The following is an 18,858-nucleotide window of genomic DNA, read 5'->3' as shown; positions in this document are numbered from 1 at the left end:
CTGCAAGCCACGACTTGACTCAAGTCACCCAAACGATGGCAAAACTCCGGCTGGAAACGGGGTTCAAAATGTTAAACTAAAAAAAAAAAAAAAAAAAAAAGCAGGGAAAAAAAAAAAAAGAGGAAAAAATAAAGAAAAATGCGCAGGGTCCCAAATGCGCCAGCAGCAAGGGGCGATGCGGGCACAGCCCCGGGACCCCACGGGTGCTGCCCCCAGCCCGGCTGCGCACCCCAGGGAGAAAAGCGGGGCTCGGGAGGGGATAATAGAGAGAAAATCTGGGAGAAAGGAGTTAAAAAAAAAAAAAAAAAAAAGCCAAGGCAGTGAGCTGCCAGCCCCCACCCCCAGCAGCAGCCCGGGGCGGTGGGGAGGGGGCTGCCCCGCTCGCGGTGCGCGCTGCCCCGTTTGAAAATCCCGCTTGCGCCCGGCGCCCCTCGGCTCCGGGCCCGCCGCCCCCCGGCTGCGCCTCACCAAAAACAACAACAAAAAAAATGCATTTAAAAAAAAAAATAATTAAATAAGGATGAGAACAAAACAAACGAGCAGCAAGCACGCCGCGCAGGCAAGCGCGCAGCCCCGCAGCTGACACCGGAGGGGAAGCGGAGGAGGGGGCAGCTCGGTCTCTCTTTTTCTTTAATGTTTTTATTTATTTTATTTTTTATTTTTTAAGTTCCCTCCCCCCCCCCCTCCCCTTCGCCCCGCGGTAGGAATGGAGGAGCTTTTCGGCCCCAAACTCACCCAGCGGCAGGAAGTGTTTGGTGTCCATCGCTGGTGCCTAACTCATGCCAAGGGGCTTGGTGGAAAACACACAGCGCAGGGGCGGGGAGCGAAATCAAAGCGAAAGGGGGAAGGGAGGGAGGGGAGAGGAGGGAGGAAAAAAAAAAAAAGAGGAAAAAAAAAAAGAAAAAAAACACCCAAGGGAGGAGGAGGAGGAGGAGGGGGAAGAGGAGGAGGAAGGCTCCAGCCCCGCGCCGGCGGCAGGGCGCGCAGACGAGGCGGCGGCGAAGCGAGTTTGGTGCAAAGTCCCAACAATGTAACTCCGCGGCACGGCTCGGCACGGCTCGGCTCGGCACGGAACGGCTCGGATCGGCTCAGCACAGCTCGGCTCCGAGCCGGGGCCCGCGCAGGGGGGAGCGAGCGCCGCGACCGCCCCGCAGCGCCCGCCCCGCGCAGCGCAGCGCCGCCCCGCGCCGGGGGGGTCGGGGGCGAGGGACGGGAAAATAAAGTGGTGGGAGGGGAGAAAAAAAAAAAAAAAAGGGAGGGGGGGTGCCGGGGAAATTGGGGGAGAAGGGAAATTAAAGGAGAAAGGGGTTTGGGAGGGGACGAGGAGGGATGGGGGAAAGGGGGAAAAAAAAGTGGTGGGGGAAGATGAAGTGGAAGGAAAATGGAAGTGTGGGGGGGAAGGAAATAAGGAGGAGTGATAGGGGAAAAGGGATGTGGGGAGGAAAGGAAAAAAAATGAGAAGGGAAGGGAGGAAAAAGTTAAAAGGAAAAGATGGGGGAAGGAAAAGGGGTGTGGGGAAGGGGAAAAAAAGCAGGGGGGGAAAGAGAAATGGATGTGGGGGAAAAGGAAATAATGAAAAGTGTTGGGAAAAGGAGAAAAGGGGATTTGGGGGAGAAAAAAAGTGAAGAGGAAAAAAAAATGTGGGGGAATGGAAAAAAGTGATGAGATAAAAAGAGGATAAAAGAAATGTGGGAGGAAAAGGAGAAAAGCAATGAAAAAATGAAAAGGATGTGGAAGAAAAAAGTGATGGGAAAAAATTAAAATAAAAGGGGGAAAAGTGATGCTCAGAAAAGGGAAAAATTAAAAGGGATGTGGGGAAAAGCAAAACTTAGAAGTGAGAAAGAGGGGAAAAAGTTTAAGAAGTGACATGGAAATTAAAAAAAGTGATGTGGGAAATATTAAAAACAGGTGATGTAGGAAAAAAGGAAATAAATTTAAAAAGTGATGTGGAGGAAATGAAAAAATAAAGTGATGTGGTAAAAGGAATAAATTAAAAAAAGGAGGGCAGTGCCTCCAGGTGCTGCTGGGTGATCTCAGGGGTCCTTGCAGGGGGGCCCTGCACAGCCACCGGGTGGGGGGCCATGGCCACCCCCTGCCTCCAGCCTCCCTCAATGGTCCTGGGCCTTTCAAGGTGGCACATTGGTGACTCCATGGACCCAAGCACCCTTCTGACATGAAGCATCACAAACACCATAGGGCTCTTGATGGCCACAGCACCCATAGCGAGAGTGGCACAGTTGCACAGGACACCTCGGTGACACCAGGGTCGGGGGCTCAGGGTGCCCCCACCATCCCACAGGGCCAGGCTCCCCTCAGGCTGGTGTGGCACATGCAGAAATCACCGTGACACACGCTCAACACTGCTGCCACCAAGCATTATCTGCAGCCGTGGAGCGCTTCTGAGCCTCCTACCCACCCCGATTTATCCTTTAATTGGCAAAGCTTCCCAGGCCGTAAATATTAGCACTCTAGCACCTCCTCCTATAACAACAGCCTCTTATCTCACGCTCAGTGCCATGTCCCAGTCTGTCACCCTCAAGCCCTTATCAGTTTCCCTCATACCTACTACTGTAACACCTAAATCCACGTAGGGAGGCCCAAGGAAGGCCCAAACACCCAATTTTTCCCAAATCCAGCCCATTCTACACACATCTGCCCTGCCTTTCCTCCTGGGTAGGCCGCTCGATGAGGGGTGCCCAGCAGGCCCCCCAAGTGAGAGTGCCACAATTCGTCAGCGTTAATTAATACAAGGACAAGGAAAATGCCAAAACGACCCCTCTTGCATCAGAGGCGAGTGGCTGCGAACCCACACGCGGAGCTGCAGAAGTTAAAACAAAATAAAACATCTTGGATCCTTTTTATCCTCTGCTCCTGTAATTTCAGCATGTCCAAACAGATTTCGGAGTGTGTTTATAACTGGTAACTTCGTTTGCTCCCGGGCTGGGACCTTAAATGCCAAGTTTCATCTCCAAGTCAGTTTTTATGGCGGAGTTGCTTTAACTCCCGGGAGAAAAGGCCCAAAAGGAGGCAGGTGAGGACGCCGGTGAGAGCTGGGGCTGGTCACAGAAGCGGGGACAAAACCTAAGAGAGGGCTGGCATGGCAAAAAATCACAGACCTCGTGGCTACCTGCACATGAAATGCCGACAGTCAACCCACAGAAATCATTCCCCTGATACACGCTGAGGCTGGTGGCTGTGTCTGATAAGGGAAAGCACATCTGGGGGCAGTGCTCCTCCCAGGCCTCGCCAGGGCAGCTTCAAGCTGCCGCCTGCCTCTGTCACACAAATGCCATTTGAGTCATCGGTGCCGTAACAGCCTAAGGTAAGTGTGGGCCTTTACGGCTTTGATCAAGCCTACAGCAAGCAGCCGGGCTGCCAGCTGATGGAAACAGCTCCTGCTGCCACGTAGCACAAGGGGGGACCCAGCCCCAGAGGCCAGGATCCCCCAAAACACTTCGGTGGAGACCCACAGCAGGTATCAGGATCGTCAGACCCAGGGCTGGAAATCCACTTTTTGTAGGCTCTGACACAAGAAATTGCCGTAACTGGGACATTTCATGCTCCTCTCCCATCGAGCTGTTTAGAGCAAATTAAATTTCTCCCTAACCAGCCTGTAACAGTCCGCGTTAGATGTGGATCGAAATGTTAATTGCAGTGACAACAGGTCTGATCCTGCAGCCCTTATTTGGGTAAAACCTCCCACAGAAGCCAAAGGAATTTTGCCCCAGAGAAGACAGCTGGATGCAGTCCCACGTTTCCAGTCTCTTGAAGATGCCAGAAGGTAGCAAAGATATTTCTGTGATGTTATGAACCTTTTCTTTCCCTTTTCCCCCCTACCCCACCTCCCCTCGATTCTTTAATGCCCTATTAATTTAATAAGCTCCGCCAGGCTGCCTGATGCTGTGCTTGACCTCAGCTTTGCATTTCCTAGCAAAGGACTCAGATCATCAAGGTGAGGGGGTTAGGATAAATTTTGTAGGTCTCCGGCTTCTGCTCAGCAAAGGGATGCTTGAAGGTCCCACACTCTCTCAGCAAACTGCTTGGGGGATCCTGTTCTCCCTTCCCTCAGGTGTATGAGGGGGTGATTTGGGGTTTGCCTGCCCTCATCCACACCACCTGCAATCCCACCACCCAGCTGGCTTTGACCAAGAGGGACAAAGCATTCCTGCATCACAAATCAGGGAGTGGATCAGCTTCTCCCCCCAGCCCCACACTGTTCCTTCCACACTTGCATGAGATATTTGGGGCCAAGGGACATCGGTACTTGTGGGCATCAGTAGGAGGCACATGTGGAGTTGGCCTGTAGGGGATGAGACCTCAGACTACATTCAGGTGGGAACTTGGCATCAGGCCCAGGCCCAGGATTTGGAAATCACAGCTTTATTTTTGAGCAGTTTCAGTTTGCCTTGTCCATAACCCAAAATTATCTGATGGAGAACAGCAAAACCTGCCGTAATCCTCAACTGCTTCATGCCCTCCTGCACTTTGGGGGAAAGACAGTAAAATAAAATAACAGTATTTCCCTCCCTGGCTGTCTTTTATTTCAGATTAAAGATAAAATATGAAGTCTGAGTATATGAATGCCCATCCCTAGCCCAGCCAGCAGGCTCCTCCATTTCTCAGACCCATCTTTGAGAACCCCAATGGCTCCAGAAGGTGAGCCCCCACACCCAGGGCAGGCCCTGCACATGCAAACCAGCAAAATCTCAAAATGACAAGGCATTTCTTTAAGTGCTGCAGATTCAAATCCACTGCTTTGTGTTTTGTGTGTGTGTTGTTGTTTTTTTTTCCTTTCCCTCCCAGCAGCATTTAACAGGCTGATGATGTTTGTTTATGAAGTGAAACGCACATGATTTATTTGATTTGCTGGAGCTGGAGAGCCGCATTCCCACGCCAAGGACAGGCAGACACCGCGTTTGTCCCCCCTTTAGGAGGCTGCTCAGATAAAATAAAGCTTTGCACAGTCAGACACACCGCGCTGTGCTTTCCGTGCTTCAGAGCAGGACATTAAATGCTTATTAGAGACCTGTTAACTTCCGAGCCATAACACTGCATTTGGTCTTGTCCATCCCTGCATACAGAGCAAGCCTTAATAAAGTGCTCCAGCAGTTAAAACAGGTCTGGGGAAGAGGACTGAGGGCACCTGGGCTGGATCTGGCTTGAACAACCCTAGGGGAGGTTGCTTGCTCTCTGTACTTTGCTGGGGGATTGAGTTTAATGTGTCTCACCTGGTTTGCAAGGACAGTGGTTTCACTGCTTTGCAAGAAGACTCAAGATTGAAAGCCTGGTTCTGCCTCTTACAACACCTGGAGATCGCCATTTCATCTCCTCACCCCAACCAGGTCCCGACTGCCAAGGAAGCCCGAGAATGCATTAACTGATGGAAGATGAAACACAGTACATGAACACTGAGACTTACAGCTCCTCAGGGAGAGCACATCGAGCATCACCCATCCAACAAGCGCGACATACACCAAATCCCAACCTGATGCAGACCAGCAGTACATCAACCAGGTGCTGGGCACCAGCTGAGGCTCATCCTGCCCTGCTAGCCCAGGCAGGAGCTGCTCCAGGACCATCCCTCAGCTCCTGATCACCACCCTCATCACAGATAATCCCAACAACCCGCACCAGAGCTTGGAGATGTGACCCAGACACTCACTCCAGCCTTCTCTAGCCTTTTCCCCCATCCCTGCATACAGAGCACTTTGCAAACGAAGTGTGAAGATAATATGCTTTATCATAGGCATTTATTACTGATTGTTGTATAAATCTCCCTCCATTCACATACATATACATAAGGTGTGTATAAATATGCAGCCACTATCTGGCAGTACCCAGAGTCTTTTTGACGATGTCAGTATAGCCCCCATAAAGATAGTGGGAAATGATTCATAATATTTATATGACAGACATGATATGAACTGTAATAGCCTGTTGGGATCGAGAATATCCATAGGTCTCTGTCAGCCACAAATGTGATTTAAATATTATATATGTGGCAACTGTAGCATTAGTAATATGATAGCTGTTATTGATAGTGGTCATAAAATGCAGTAGTTTTGCACTGAAGAATGTGAAAAATAATCTAGTGGTTTTCCTAATGGTCTTCCCAGCAATGTACTGAAAGGAAGTGTACTTTCAATGCCTCTTTTTTCAATGCCTCATTCTCTCCTCCCCCTCCACCCAAAATTGCCATTGAGCTCTATCAGATTACTGCCCAGGCCATATTTCATTCTGCTGATGTTGGGTGGGGGAAATCTCCTCCTCCTGAGTCCATCCAGGGGGGCAGGGGAGGGCACAGGGGCCCCATGAGGCTGCTGCAGGATGCCCATGGTGCTGGTGCTTCCCCTGAAGCCAGTGCCAGGCTGAGAGACCTCAGCACCCAAGCAAAGACATCCTGCCACTACTACCCCAAGGCAAAGTGCTCCAGCCCTGCTGGCCACCAGCCTGCCTTTATCTCCACCCCAATCTCTTCTGAGGGCAAACAAAAGGGGAAAATCCACTCACACCAGTCAGTGACCATCACAACCATTAGCAGAATTAAGGAAGGATGAGGCTTACCTGAGTGGGGAGCCCAGCTCCAGGTGGCTGCAGCACTCGTGGTCCTGCCTGGTGGGGTCTGCAGGGGGCTTGGAGAGCACAGCTCCCACCCCTCAACACTCACAGCCCTGGGGGTCCTCCAGCCTGCAGGCAAGCTGCTTTTCAAGGTTTTCTAATGTCTAATGGGGATCAGGTGCTGCAGGAGGAGCTCAGGAGTTAACTCCAGGCACCACACCTGCTCGCACCAGTGAGGTGCCAGTCACATCCCATCACATCCCAGAGAATAAATCAAGGAAATGCCACGTCCTCTGAAAAAGCCAAACTGCAGGCAAAGCAGTGATCAGCTCCCTGGTCTGTAGCCTTAAAAAATAAATTAATTAGAGTTATGTTGCTGTTATTGTGGAGGAAGCCTCTTGTGATCCATCCCCGAGACAGGCTCTCTTTGCTCCCTAGTGGGTGGGAAAGGCCATGCTGCAGGCAGCCCCATCACACCCCCATTTTTGGGGTTTTCATTCCCCGGGCGTATCTGTGAATATTTTAAAGCAAACAGGATGTGCACGTTTCAATTTAACCCAAAGCAACAGACTCTTGCTAGAAAGAAGTGGGCCTGAGGAAGGGAGATGTTGCTCCGGATGGAGCAGGAGGAGGGCTGCAACTCACCCTGGCCTCTGCTCCTCCTCGCTCCTCTGTAGATTTCCAATTTGGACAATAAAGTGCGTTTTCTAGCAGAGAGCAAAAGTGTATTGGAAATCGAGGGTCTGGGGGTGATTTAACAGCAGTTTTCTGCACCGTTTGCATTGCAAAGGGCCTGATCTTCCTCTTCCTCACCCTGGTGGGAGCCAGGCGTTGCTCCAGGGAAAACCGTGGGCCTGTTTCTGCTGTCGTTTACACTGACATAAATCAGGAATTTACTCAGTTGAAATAAGTGGAACTGCACCAGTATAAAACCAGTGTGAGATCAGAATTACAGTGTCATAAAAGCAGCATGAGATTAGAATCAGCCTCAGTATATTACAGGGATGGTTTGAGGAAAGCCTAGGGAAATTAGTAATATTGGAATTGGAAAAAAGAATTAAAAAAAAAGGCATGTGATTTCCCGATGATTTGGGAAATCAAATCCTCAAGGCCAGCACTCGGGTTCCTTCCTCCTGCTGAGATGCCTGTACTGGTGAGCAGCTCTGCCAGAATGGTGCTCCTTTATTATTCCTCTGCTGGGTGTAGCAGCTGTGAGACGCTTGGTATGAAGATGCCGTATAAAAATAAATGGAATTGAATTAGGGAAACAACTGAAGTCATTTCTTCTCTGTCCTCACATTAATCCATTTAGGCTGATTCTTTGGGTGCTCCAAGGGGGATTTGCATTATGGCCCTGTCGGTATCCACAAGCCCATCCTCTCCTCTGAAATGAGCCTTGGCACCTCTTAATTTGATGTCTTTTTATTATCCTCACCCCTCCTGCATGGAGACTTTAAGGGGATTTCTGCAGGACAGCCGGCTTCCCCGGCAGCTTGGATTAAGCTGCAATTTGCTCCAAATCGCAACGAGTGACAAGGTCCTAATGAGATTTTGGGGACGTGAATTCAGGGAAGGGAAAACAAATGCTGTCTTTGAGATGAAATAACGACGCGTAAGGCCCGGGGTATAACGAGGAGCATATCAGTGGCAATTTGGTTTGTTAATGGAGCCTGTGCATCGATATGAGGCGGCGAGCGCGCTCAGAGCAGTCGCAGCGATTCCGGCATCACTGACCTGGCAGAGGCTGGGACAGCATCCCAACCCCGTGCGGGTTCTGCTGCCCTAAAATTCTTCCTCGTGTTTCCAGAAGGATGAATCCCAGAAAGTCCCAGGGCCCGTGCTGTAAGTAGGTCAGCCCGGATGCTCCTGGCCACGCTCTCGCATGGCCCTGCGGTTTCCGTGCCCTGCGGCGAGGATGCAGAGCAAGCAGCCAGCAGCACGAGGAGGGGGACAGATGCTGCACCCCCCCTGGCAGGCACTGCGGAGGGGATCTGGTGGCACAAATGGTTGTAGAAATATGGGCAGGGATGGCCCAGACTCCTGCCACGATACCGATGGGCTCCCCATCAGGCTGAGCGTGCTGAGGGACACTTGGAGAGCTGCTCTGGTCTATCCCTGCTTTCCTCCTGCTGAGCCTGTCAGGGCACACTGGGGTGTTCCCACAAACAAGATGACTTTGCCAAGTCTTCCTTGCATTATCCCAGGGAAATCAACATCTCTACCTAAAGGGCACAAACAATTTGCCCTTTGGCAATGGCGAGGTGCCCTGCTTGTCTTAGCTTGGGGATAGCGCTGCAGCACCAAGCCGAGGGGACTGGCTGCGGGCACTGCTGCTGCTTTTCCTCATCTGTGTTGGTAAAGACCAGAGGCCTCTCTGAATTGTTTGTGAAGAGGTGGGAAACCCCACAGTCACGCTCAGAGCAGGGTAGCCCCAAGGCAGGAGGTCCCATCCTGCCGGGTCCGCTGCAAGGAATGAAATGTGGCTCTGTCCCGCTGCATGAGCCACACAATTCTCCTCCTCCTCCTCCTCTGCAGCCCAGGGGTTCCTCTGATCCAGCTCCGGTTTCAGCTAGCTGGAATTTCCCTGCAGAAAAAAAAAAAAACTCCAGCAGAAAATTCCCACTTGGCTCGGGTGGTGCCTGCTGTCACATCCCACTGTCACCCTGTGTCGGTCCCTGGGGGGCTGTGGTTTGCTTTTGCAGGGCGATGCCCACCCAGACCATTTTCACCCCCCTCCTCAGCACCAGGGGCTCCAGGATGAGGCTGGGATTTCAGATCCCTGGCTGCTGACACTGCACAGCTCAACGAGAGAGATGTGTTGCCATTCCTCTCCCAAAATCCTGCAGGATCAGGTGCAGGATCAGTCCCCAGCGGTGCTGAGGAGCCCTGGGTGCTTCAATGCCACCGCCGCGGGTGCCGAGCAGCGCAGGTAACGTCCTCTCTTGGCTGTCTGGGAACATCTGTTCTTAATGCAGCTCCAAGCAGCTTTGGATACCACCTTCGTGCGCACCGCAGAAATGCAGTTAATCCAGCCACCGTGTTCTAGGAAATATTATCATCTTAAGTAAAATTTAAGAAATTGAGGAAATTACAAAAGTACAAATCCAGAGGTAACGGCATCCATACAAGGTCCTGCGTGAGGGGCTGGCAGGAGCACTCGCTGAGATTCACCAGCACTCCCTGCTTCTTTTGTAATATTTCTGTTCCTTTTTAAGGTTATATTTGATTCCGGATTTTCCCCACCTGGCACTATCCTTGGTGTTGGAGTTGCTCCAGACTTGTCCTGGGCTTTTAGAAACAAAGCAGATTTTACAACTGGGAAAGATGCCGTGCAGCTCTTCTCACGTCGCTGTGGAGGACATGGGAAGGCAATAACCAGGACAGTTTTATTTCCCTTGACCACTTTTTCTCAAGGATCAATAGCTGCAGAGGTTTTTGCCAGACGAGCCCCCATGAAGTATACCTTGGCTTCAAATCGGATCTCCCCAAGCTGAAGACTGGCTCGTGCTCAGTGCCTCGGCAGGCAGTGAGTCTGAAGCTGGTTTAGACGTGGTTCTAGGCTTTGTACAGCTCCAGGTGGCTCTGATTGAAAGGCTGCTTTTGGCACTGACAGTAGGTGATCGTTCCCCAGCACAGCCCAAACACCTCTGCGGCATGGGCAGTACCCTGGTGCGGTGCCAGCCCTCGGGGCTCCACGGGAGCCCAGCATCCTGCACCATCAGCGAAATTTATCCAACATTTCGCTGATGCTCCAGTTTCTCCATCAAGTGTTCCAGCTTCAGTAGGAGATGGCATTAAATAAAAGCACTTTGAAAGCCAGGGGGGAAAAAAGAAGCGATGGGACCAGAGTGGCAAATGCACCCATGTGCGGAGCAAGCCCCAGGCACAGGGCAGCTGGCAGAGCTCGGCAGCACCCAGTTGCACCCATGGGCCCACTACTCCCACTGCTCCCCAAAGCCAATATTTGTTCCTTTGGGTGTACATGCTCGGTTTACAGCACTGACAAGGCTTTTTACTGACTTACCAACAAGCGGAGCCCTGTGTGCAGCCGATCCGGGGCAGTGGGAGATGCTGGGCTTGCTGCGGAAGCAAAATACAAAATAAAACATTATTACAAATAATAATGCTGCTTGGGAGCCGCACTACACGAGAGCTCAGCATTGTGATTATTGCTTCATTACAGGGCTCTCTCCTGCTAAATCTTTTCTGTTATTAAAGCCGGCTCAATAGGGTCCTGATCCCCGGCTGAAACATCAATATTACTAATAAATAGAAATAACAAGTGAGGTAAAGGGCCAGACAAGAATGACCTGCTTTATGAATTAATGTAGTGAAATCTGGCCATTTTCCTATACCCTTTATATACTACAGGCACACATACGAACTTCATACCCATTTATTGGACATCGGTGCACTGAAATAAAGCCCGAGCAGTGCTGTAACCTAATTACCGACTTGCTACGAGGTGCCAGGGAAAAAGTCGGGAGCACACATTGCACACACCCCTGTGGCATTCAGAAACACTCGCTGTTTCTCTCACCGGGTGAAATCACCTCTTTCAGCCAGGCTTGTTCTCAAAGATCCCTTCCCGGCCCCAAAGTGGAGAGCGGAGCAAGCGGCTGCAGCGTGCGAGGTGCTTCGGATGGAGCCGGGAATCCTTGTTAAGGGAATTTTGGCTCCATTTTCAGCTCCCCGCGTGGCGTTTGGGCTTTGTTAAGGAGCAGGACAGGGGGGATTGTCAACGGGAGACGGGCAATTCAACCCATCTCTGCCCGAGGGTGAGCGTATTCCCCATGCACACGAGTGCATGTGCTCGTGGCTATATATAGCCCTCTATATTTGTCTCTATATGCACGTATGCAATATATCCCTCTATATTTGTCTCTATATGTACATATACAATATATCTTTCTACATTTGTCTCTGTATGCACACACACAATGGATCTCTCTGTATTTGTCTCCGTATGTACGTACACACATATCCAGACAGACACGGAGAGGGATCACGTGCGCTTCCCTGTCCACCCGTAATTCTGCCCTGTGATTTTGGCATCCCGGGGGATTATTATCGGGAGGGGTGAAGCCGTCGTGGCCGTGCTGTGCTATGTGATATGGCACCATCGTCACAGCAATGGGGTACCCAGGCTGGATCCAGCTCCCAGGGATGCCAGCTGCGCCAGCTTTACACCACCGTGGCAGCAAGAGGGGTCCGGCCCCTTCTCCCAGACAGAGACACGGCGTTGCCTCCATAATTTATAAGCTATTCAAAATTTATCGCTGCCAACAAACTCCGACTACGGAAGGGTTTTAAATCCTTGTTAAGTATTAAAGTGGAAATACCCGTGCGAACACGGCAGGTGGGCAGCGGGGAGGGGGCAGCCGGGTGCCCCCTGCCCACCCACCACCGAGCCTGCCCAGTGCCCCCGCAGCACAGGACCCGCTGGGATTCCTTTTATTTTTTCATCCCATCCTTTTTTCTTTATTTTTTCCTTTTTTTTTTTTTTTTTTTTTTTCCTTTCTATTCCCCTTCCTCCTCTGCCATTTTGCCAGGCAAGGGAGCCCCGGGTCAGGAGCAGGTCGGGGGCCAGCCATGCCCCCCCCTGCTGCCCCCTCCCCAGGACAGAGCCCCCCGGGCTGACAGAGCCATACAAGCCCTTGTCACCCGCCAGTGACGAATCGGCCCAGGCTGACACCGAGGGATGGAGGAGGCTCTTCCCGTGCTGCTGTAGGGCCGAATCGGGCCCCGGGGGGCTGAGGGGTGCGGTGGTGGCACCGGGCAGGACGGTGAGGTGGGGCTCAGGTGGCCGAGCCAGGGACACCCTGAGCCAGGGATGGTGTTTGGGGTCCGGGTGGGGGCAAATTTAATAAGTCCTACAGCGGCCTCCTCCCAGAGCTCGGCTTAATGGGATGCCAGAGACGACAGGGTTGCCTCTATCTGCTCATTCCCTGGGCCTGGGGAACCATCCATCTTGCTCTAACCCTATTTTAAAAAAATATAAAAGGAAAGAAAAGGAGGGGGTGGGGGAGAAAGAAAAATGATAAATCTGTTCAGGGCTTTTGTTTGCCTGTGATTCCTGTAAAGGACAAAAAAAATTGAAATAAAAGCCAGGCCCATTTTTCCCCCGCTCGGTGTTGCCATGGGATAGAAAGCCCCCCATTCTCAGGAGTGCAGTGCCTTTGGGGAGGGAAGAAAAAAAAAAAAGAACCTCATTAACGTTATGAGTTGCATCTGTTCCTCGGGTCTGGGTCACTTCCAGCCCGCCAGCTCTCCCGTTGCCTGCCTCCCCCCTCTGCGTGCATTCCCATCACTAGCTCCTTTGGCCACCCGTGCCCTCAGCAAGCAAAGGGGAGCAATGCACCCCCTGCTCGGGATCCCACACCGCAGCCACCGTGCTGTTTGCTGGGCAGGAGCAAGATGCAGGGGCTGTGAGCATCTCTGCGAGGGGAGATGTTCATCCCAGCTTGTGGCTGTGCTGGCAGGGGAGGGAATTCACGTTTTGGTGACACCGTGGGCAGCAGGAGCTGGAGGAGATGAAGCAGGACACCCGTACTCCCTACCTCCTACCGGGCCCACTGGGTCTGCTCAGTGCAAACCCTTCTCCGAGCTCCCTGGCTGTGCACTCCAGGCTCCTGGGCTCTCCCCACTTCACAGCAAGAGACAATACAGCCAGAAGCAGGGCAGGGAGCAGGGGATTTTCTTACCCAGCGGTGACTCCGATCTACCCAGCTCTCGTTTCCAGGCTATTTATAAATGAAGCTCCAGGCTCGTGGTGTGCGCCGAGCCCCAGCACCACATGCATGGCTTCCCCTGGCTGCTGCTGGGAGAGCTTTTGGGATGGATCCTGTGCCATGCCCAGCTGTGCCGTGCCATGCCACACCGTGTCACCCTGACTAGGGACACTCTCGGCAAGTCCAGGGCTCAGCATGGGTTTGCAACCATGGGGAAGCATCCACCTGGTGCTCACGGCGCCGTCGAGTTCTTCACTGGGAAGCCAAGCAGCAGCTGTGCCTGCAAGCCACGAGGAGAAGCACGCACAAAAAGCCTGTTCTGCACACTCTGGGGATCATTGGGTAACACCGAGGCTCGCAGGTATCGGTTTGCTGGATTATGTGCAAAAGGTTTCACGGTCTTTATTATAAACACTATAAATAGGTTTGTGGTTCTTCTTTGAGTTTGAGAACAAAAGGCTGTTTCATTATCATTAAACTTGCGTTTGAGCTGCTCTGTGACTGGGTGTCTGGCTTTTTATTGCAAGCCAGGACTTTCAAAAGCTCCTTAAATGTTAATGTCACCTTTAAAACAACAGCGGTGAGGCCTTTGATCAGCAGAGCCAGTCAATTCTTGCATCTGAAGTCAGAACCAGCCACTGACTGATCTCGGGATTTTAATATTTCCCCCTTCCCCTGCTGAACCCCGACAGCAGGAGAGAAGCTGGGCTTTGATCACACCTGATTTTTTAGCCATTGCAAGGACCTGTGGCTTAAAGCAGACGTTCAGAGCTGGTTTTCCACGGCTCGACGCGATGGAGGAGAGCAGGGCACGGCTGCCCCAGCCAGCCAGCACACAGCTGGTCCTGCAAGTCACCCGGCCACGCTGTCCCTGCAACAGGTTTGGGGACAGGAGAGGGGTCCTGTCCACCCCAGGTATTGTGGACACGTAAAATCTCCCAGGAGATGGGTATATTCCTCCTAAAGATAGGCCCAGACGGCCACCAGCAGCATCCCCAAGTCTTCTCTGCAGATCCATCCCTGCAACTTAGAGGCCAGGGATGGATAGGACCACCTCAAAACCTTTCCATCCTCATGGCACCAGCATTTCCTTCGCCAAAAATCCACACCGAGACTTGCTCAGCATCACCCACTGCCCTTGTCCCCGTCCCCTCTGCTCTTTGACTCCGGCTGCCCTGTGCATGCCGACGCTCCTGGCCACCACCTCTGCTGTGCCTGCGTTTGTCGAGCCGGGGAAAGGGTCACACACACTGCTCCGAGAGCAGGAGGGAGCCTAGCGCCCGAGGAAAGCACATTTCAGGTTCGATTAATGCCATCCACAGCAAAGGCGGGTGTGCGGGTGCCGGTTCGGGTACAAGGATATGTTTGCAGAGATAAGTGTGAGTGTAACCTGATGACACAAGTTGCCTGCTTTCAAATGTCAGGCAAAGTTCATGCAGCCCATGTGAAACGAGTTAGAATTTAACAGAAATCTGCAAAGTGTTGCGTTCTAATTGAATCCATGATGCGGACGGGAAGTGTGTTCAGACACATCCCAAATTTGCCCGAACCGTAATATTCTCCTTGAAAAAGGCCGATTTCAGGGAGGCTGCTGCTGCTAGATGCGCGTGCACCCCCCTCCTTCCCCTTTCTGAGGGAGAAAGCTCGGCCTGAAAACTTCTGAGTCATTCTGCATCGGTTTTGATGTGTCAAAATCGCTTTAAAAATCCCAGCCGAAGCAGCAGCAAGGAGAGCTCAGCTCAGGCACACGCAGACGAATGCAAAGAGCTGCAAAGCTGCAGCACGCCAGGCTCCACGCGGTGCCCGGCTCTCCTCTCAGCTGCACCCTCACCCTCGGGAGGCAAAAGGCTTTTTGGCTTCTTGACACGGCGATGTGGCTTTGTGTTGTTTTTCCTCTTTGCTGGCTGCTAATTCTCCCTTTGTCCTGGCGTGGTGGGGTGCAAGCCGCTTAGGGCTTTAGAAATGGAAAGTTGCTCTCTTGGTTTCGTGCTCCATTTCCATGGCGGTGGCAGCAAGCTCAGCCCCGCTCTCGCTGCAGCCCTCCCTGGTCCTCGGGCCAAGCAGGCAGCGGAGGCCAGATGGGAGCAGCACGGCCTGTCCTTGGGCTCACACGGGGTGCCAAGACCCTCTCTTAATTGCTCCCCCTTCTCTTAATTGGGCAGATTTTTTTTCTTCTTTTTTTTTTCTCCCTTTTTCCTATACCTTGGGAGCCAAATCCAGCTCAGGTCCTGCGGCACAGACCTGAGCACCAGCCACAGAAACCGCCGCAGCACAGCGGGGTGGAGGGCACAGGAGTGATGAGCACCGTGCTCCGGCTCACCTGGAGGTTTTTTCCCCTGCATTTTCCATTTAGGGAGTTTGTTGCACCACCATATTGACAGAATTGAGAAGAAAAAATAAGTTAATGCCTGTCACAGGCTGGACTAACCGAAGGCAGCAGTGGCACGGCCACTGGGATCTGGGTTTGGGAAGCAGCTGCTCCTTCCCCAGCACCACTCTGCCCGCACAGCATCCCCGTGGGATGGCTTTGGGTTATCCCCTGCCCCTCACGGGCAGATTAAACCTCGGTGCTCCCTTGTGATGCTGATGGTGTGGTTCCTGCTGTCCCTGCCGGCTCCCCGCGGGGCGCAGGAGGCTCGCAGGAAAGCTGGAGGTACGACAGACCCTTGTGCGCTCTACTCTGCAAGGGCTTTTCATAAGAGAGCTAAAAACAAATTTAGCACTTAATGCTCTGAAGAGTAAACACTTAAATGCCCTATCATCTGCCCAAGTGCTTTGTTTATTATTCAGGGAAGCCAAACTGAAGCCGTTTTCCATGGAGATGTAGTACCTCCTTCAGATTAGCCTGCCTAATTAGATCCTGGTTGCACGGCGCTTTGCTCGCGAAGAGGTGCTGATGAGGGGAGGGCGAAAAACTGCTCCCAGGTGCTGAGCCCTGGCTCTGGCTGCCTGGGCACCCTGATGTGCTGGGCACCATTTGGGGACAGCCTGGGAGGACCGGGAGGCTGAGCATCCCCAGCTCTGGGCCAGCCCTGGAGGGGACAGGGACAATCCCCAGCCACCAGCTGAGGATGCCTGCAGGTACAAACTGGACCTCAGACAAGGGGTGGAAGCTTTCCATGAGCTATTTGTCCCTGGGCTTAAAATGAGGAGGGAAGAAGCCGGTTGAGGTACTAAGCAGTGGCAATTGCCACTCTTGAATGGTGGCTGCCATGAGCGGTACTCCCCGAAGCATAAAAACTCTGGCCTCCCATTTATAAGCCATTAAAGCTGTTACATCCCATAATGGACATCCTCAGGTGAAGGAGACAAACAATGGAAAATGCTGAAACGCGGCCGCCAAGCTAGACACAATAACAGGCACGGCACAAGAAGGATATGACACGGGGAGACAAACAGGAGCAGAATTTATGTCACCGGAGATTACAAGGGCATCGTATATCACCGACGGAGACGGGCTGCGAGCACCAGCGCGAGGAAAGGCCTAACCTTTCGGGGAAAAACCTCCGAGCAACAACAACGGGCAAGGAAAAGAGCAGAGCCACGTCCCTCGGCAGCGTGTGTGCTTGGAGGGCTAGGGAGCAAAGAGAGGGAGATGCAAAAATCACGCGTGGCCACTTGTGCGGTGTGGTAACACTCACTGATCCCAGGCTTTTAATGGCAAAAGGATGGGAAGTGTTTAACGAGGAGCTAGCAGGCATCCGTGCCGTGACATGATGGTTGCTTGGGTTGGCACTCCCTGGTCAGAAAGTGAGTGTTTTGGCCCCAAAAGGTGAACCCTGTTGGTTTTTGCCATGCCCATCACATGCTGCCACCCCAACACCCCAAAGCACCGAGCAGCTCCATAGGCAGGCTCTGGCTGAAGGGTTTGGCAAGGGGAAGGCAAAGGCTGAACACATCTAACCCCAAAACCTGCCATGAATCCTAGCCTACCTGAGGAGAAGGGTCACGAGCAATCGAGAACAGGTCCGTCTCGTGGCAGCCGTCTTGGGAATGACTCTAAAAATGCCATCTGCCCCTGCTGAGCTAGTCTGGAGAGGAAGGTTTTATCAACAGCTCATGGGGATTGGCAGTTCCTGCATCATCTGTCTCACGTGCATCCGAAAATCCCGTAAATAGCCCTGACAATTCAAGAGCAGCAGAAGGGTGTTGCCCTTTGGTTGGATTTTGTGTGATGTGAGTACTTTGGACTTTGTTTAATGCCACAACGAACTGCCGGCTGCTTGTCTTCCAGCCCAGAACCTTATCTCATTGTTTGGAATGAATATTTGCATTCGTGCGATGTCTGCCCTGCTGCACGGCACCCCAGCCCAGCACCTCGGAACTGCTCTTGCAGGAATCCAAAGCCATTAGGAGAGGCTGGATATGGCCATTGCCGTGCCATAGGCAGGCAAAGGGAGGAAATCCAAGCAATCTTTGCCTGTGGTCACAAAACAAGCCCAGTTTCCAATCATTTCTGGTGCAGGCAGGGCCGCTGCCAGCCCACCCCGGGTTAAGCAGAGAGGAAGGGCTGCCTCTTGTTCCACTGTGCCTGCCGTGGAAGGCAAAGCCCCAGCAACAGCCCGTGATGGAACGGGATTTAAGCATCAACCTAAAGCAGGGTGACTGCTGGAGAAACAGAGGAGTCCTGCAGGACTCGTCTGCTCGGCTGTAAGTCACCCGCAACTCCCAGCTCTCATTATTTCACTCCCAGCCAGTACACCAGCAGTCGTGCTTCAGAGCGAAAACTGTCCTACTTTCAAAAAAACGAAATGCAAGACGTGCTTCAGATCCCTATTGTCATGTACGTGTGCTTCCAGTCAGATAGACCTCCCCCGGTCTGGAAGATTTCCCTCCTCTCCAGGCTTAGAGGAGCTGCACCAGGCACTTGCCCCAGAGCCATAAATTGCCAGCGAGGCAGGGGCAAGATTACTTCACTGCTGGATGAACTCACCGCTGGGGCATTTCGGCCCTTTGTTAAATGCTCCCCTCCACGGGCTGGCTCTGTCACCGGCTCCGTGGGGATGGGACACCCTCAACCTCGGCATCACCAATAAAAAATGCACACAGCTCTCCCTCTTCACCCAGAGGCCAGCGGCACGGCGAAGCCCCCGTCCTTCCCCCTCGCACGCGGAGATATTGCATTCATTCATCTCAGGGGCCGCAGCATGCTCGCAGCCTGACAATATATTATGGTGATGTAGGTCTTCATTTCGCGCTGTCAGGGACTAGAACAACTGTATCTATTACCCGGGGGGGGCTAACGGGGCAGCTTTCCCCGAGCTCGGCGACCTGAGCCCAGGGGAATGTCACCGGGGGTCCCCTGCCCCTGTCCCCTGCCCCTGCCTGCGTGGCGCCAGGAGGAAGGGGCAGCAGCCGGTGGTCCTGGCATGGGACTGGCGCAGGGTGGCAGGAGATGGATGGCTCCGAGTGCTGCGAGCACAATGAAGCAATTCCACCCAGCGGAGGCTCATCAATCGCTGGGCTCCGGCGCGGCATCCCCGCCGCTTGGCCGCAGCTCACCCGGGCGATAGCCCAGGTGTGTGGCTGTCACGGAGATAAAAGAGGCTTAATTAAGACCCAATAAGCT

At 52.7% G+C, this 18,858-nt stretch overlaps 1 protein-coding gene and 1 long non-coding RNA gene across 3 annotated transcripts in view; both read right to left on the bottom strand.

The window, feature by feature from the left end:
* The window catches only part of RXRA (retinoid X receptor alpha), a 100,439-nt gene extending 93,855 nt beyond the window's left edge, over nt 1-6,584 (bottom strand). Inside the window, exon 1 of one of the 2 annotated variants that reach the window (XM_084494314.1) lies at nt 6,565-6,584. Coding sequence is in view for 1 of the 2 variants with exons in the window: in XM_084494311.1 (XP_084350437.1) it covers nt 736-763 (28 nt within the window). In the remaining variant the exon portion in view is untranslated. Of the gene's footprint in view, nt 1-735; nt 1,080-6,564 lie in introns of those variants that run through there. The other variant, XM_084494311.1, reaches the window with a different exon arrangement.
* An 11-nt stretch (nt 6,585-6,595) lies between these two features.
* On the bottom strand, nt 6,596-17,307 carry LOC311421883. The gene is made up of 3 exons (XR_014685094.1): nt 17,223-17,307; nt 10,583-10,638; nt 6,596-9,142 (listed from the first exon to the last, which is right to left on the bottom strand). It is a non-coding gene; the product is annotated as an uncharacterized lncRNA (long non-coding RNA).
* Between the last annotated feature and the right edge of the window lie 1,551 nt (nt 17,308-18,858).

The sequence above is a fragment of the Aythya ferina genome (genome assembly GCF_964211825.1).
Source record: "Aythya ferina genome assembly, chromosome: 20".
NCBI classification, from domain to species: domain Eukaryota; kingdom Metazoa; phylum Chordata; class Aves; order Anseriformes; family Anatidae; genus Aythya; species Aythya ferina.
This window is presented reverse-complemented; position numbering and strand designations above follow the sequence as displayed.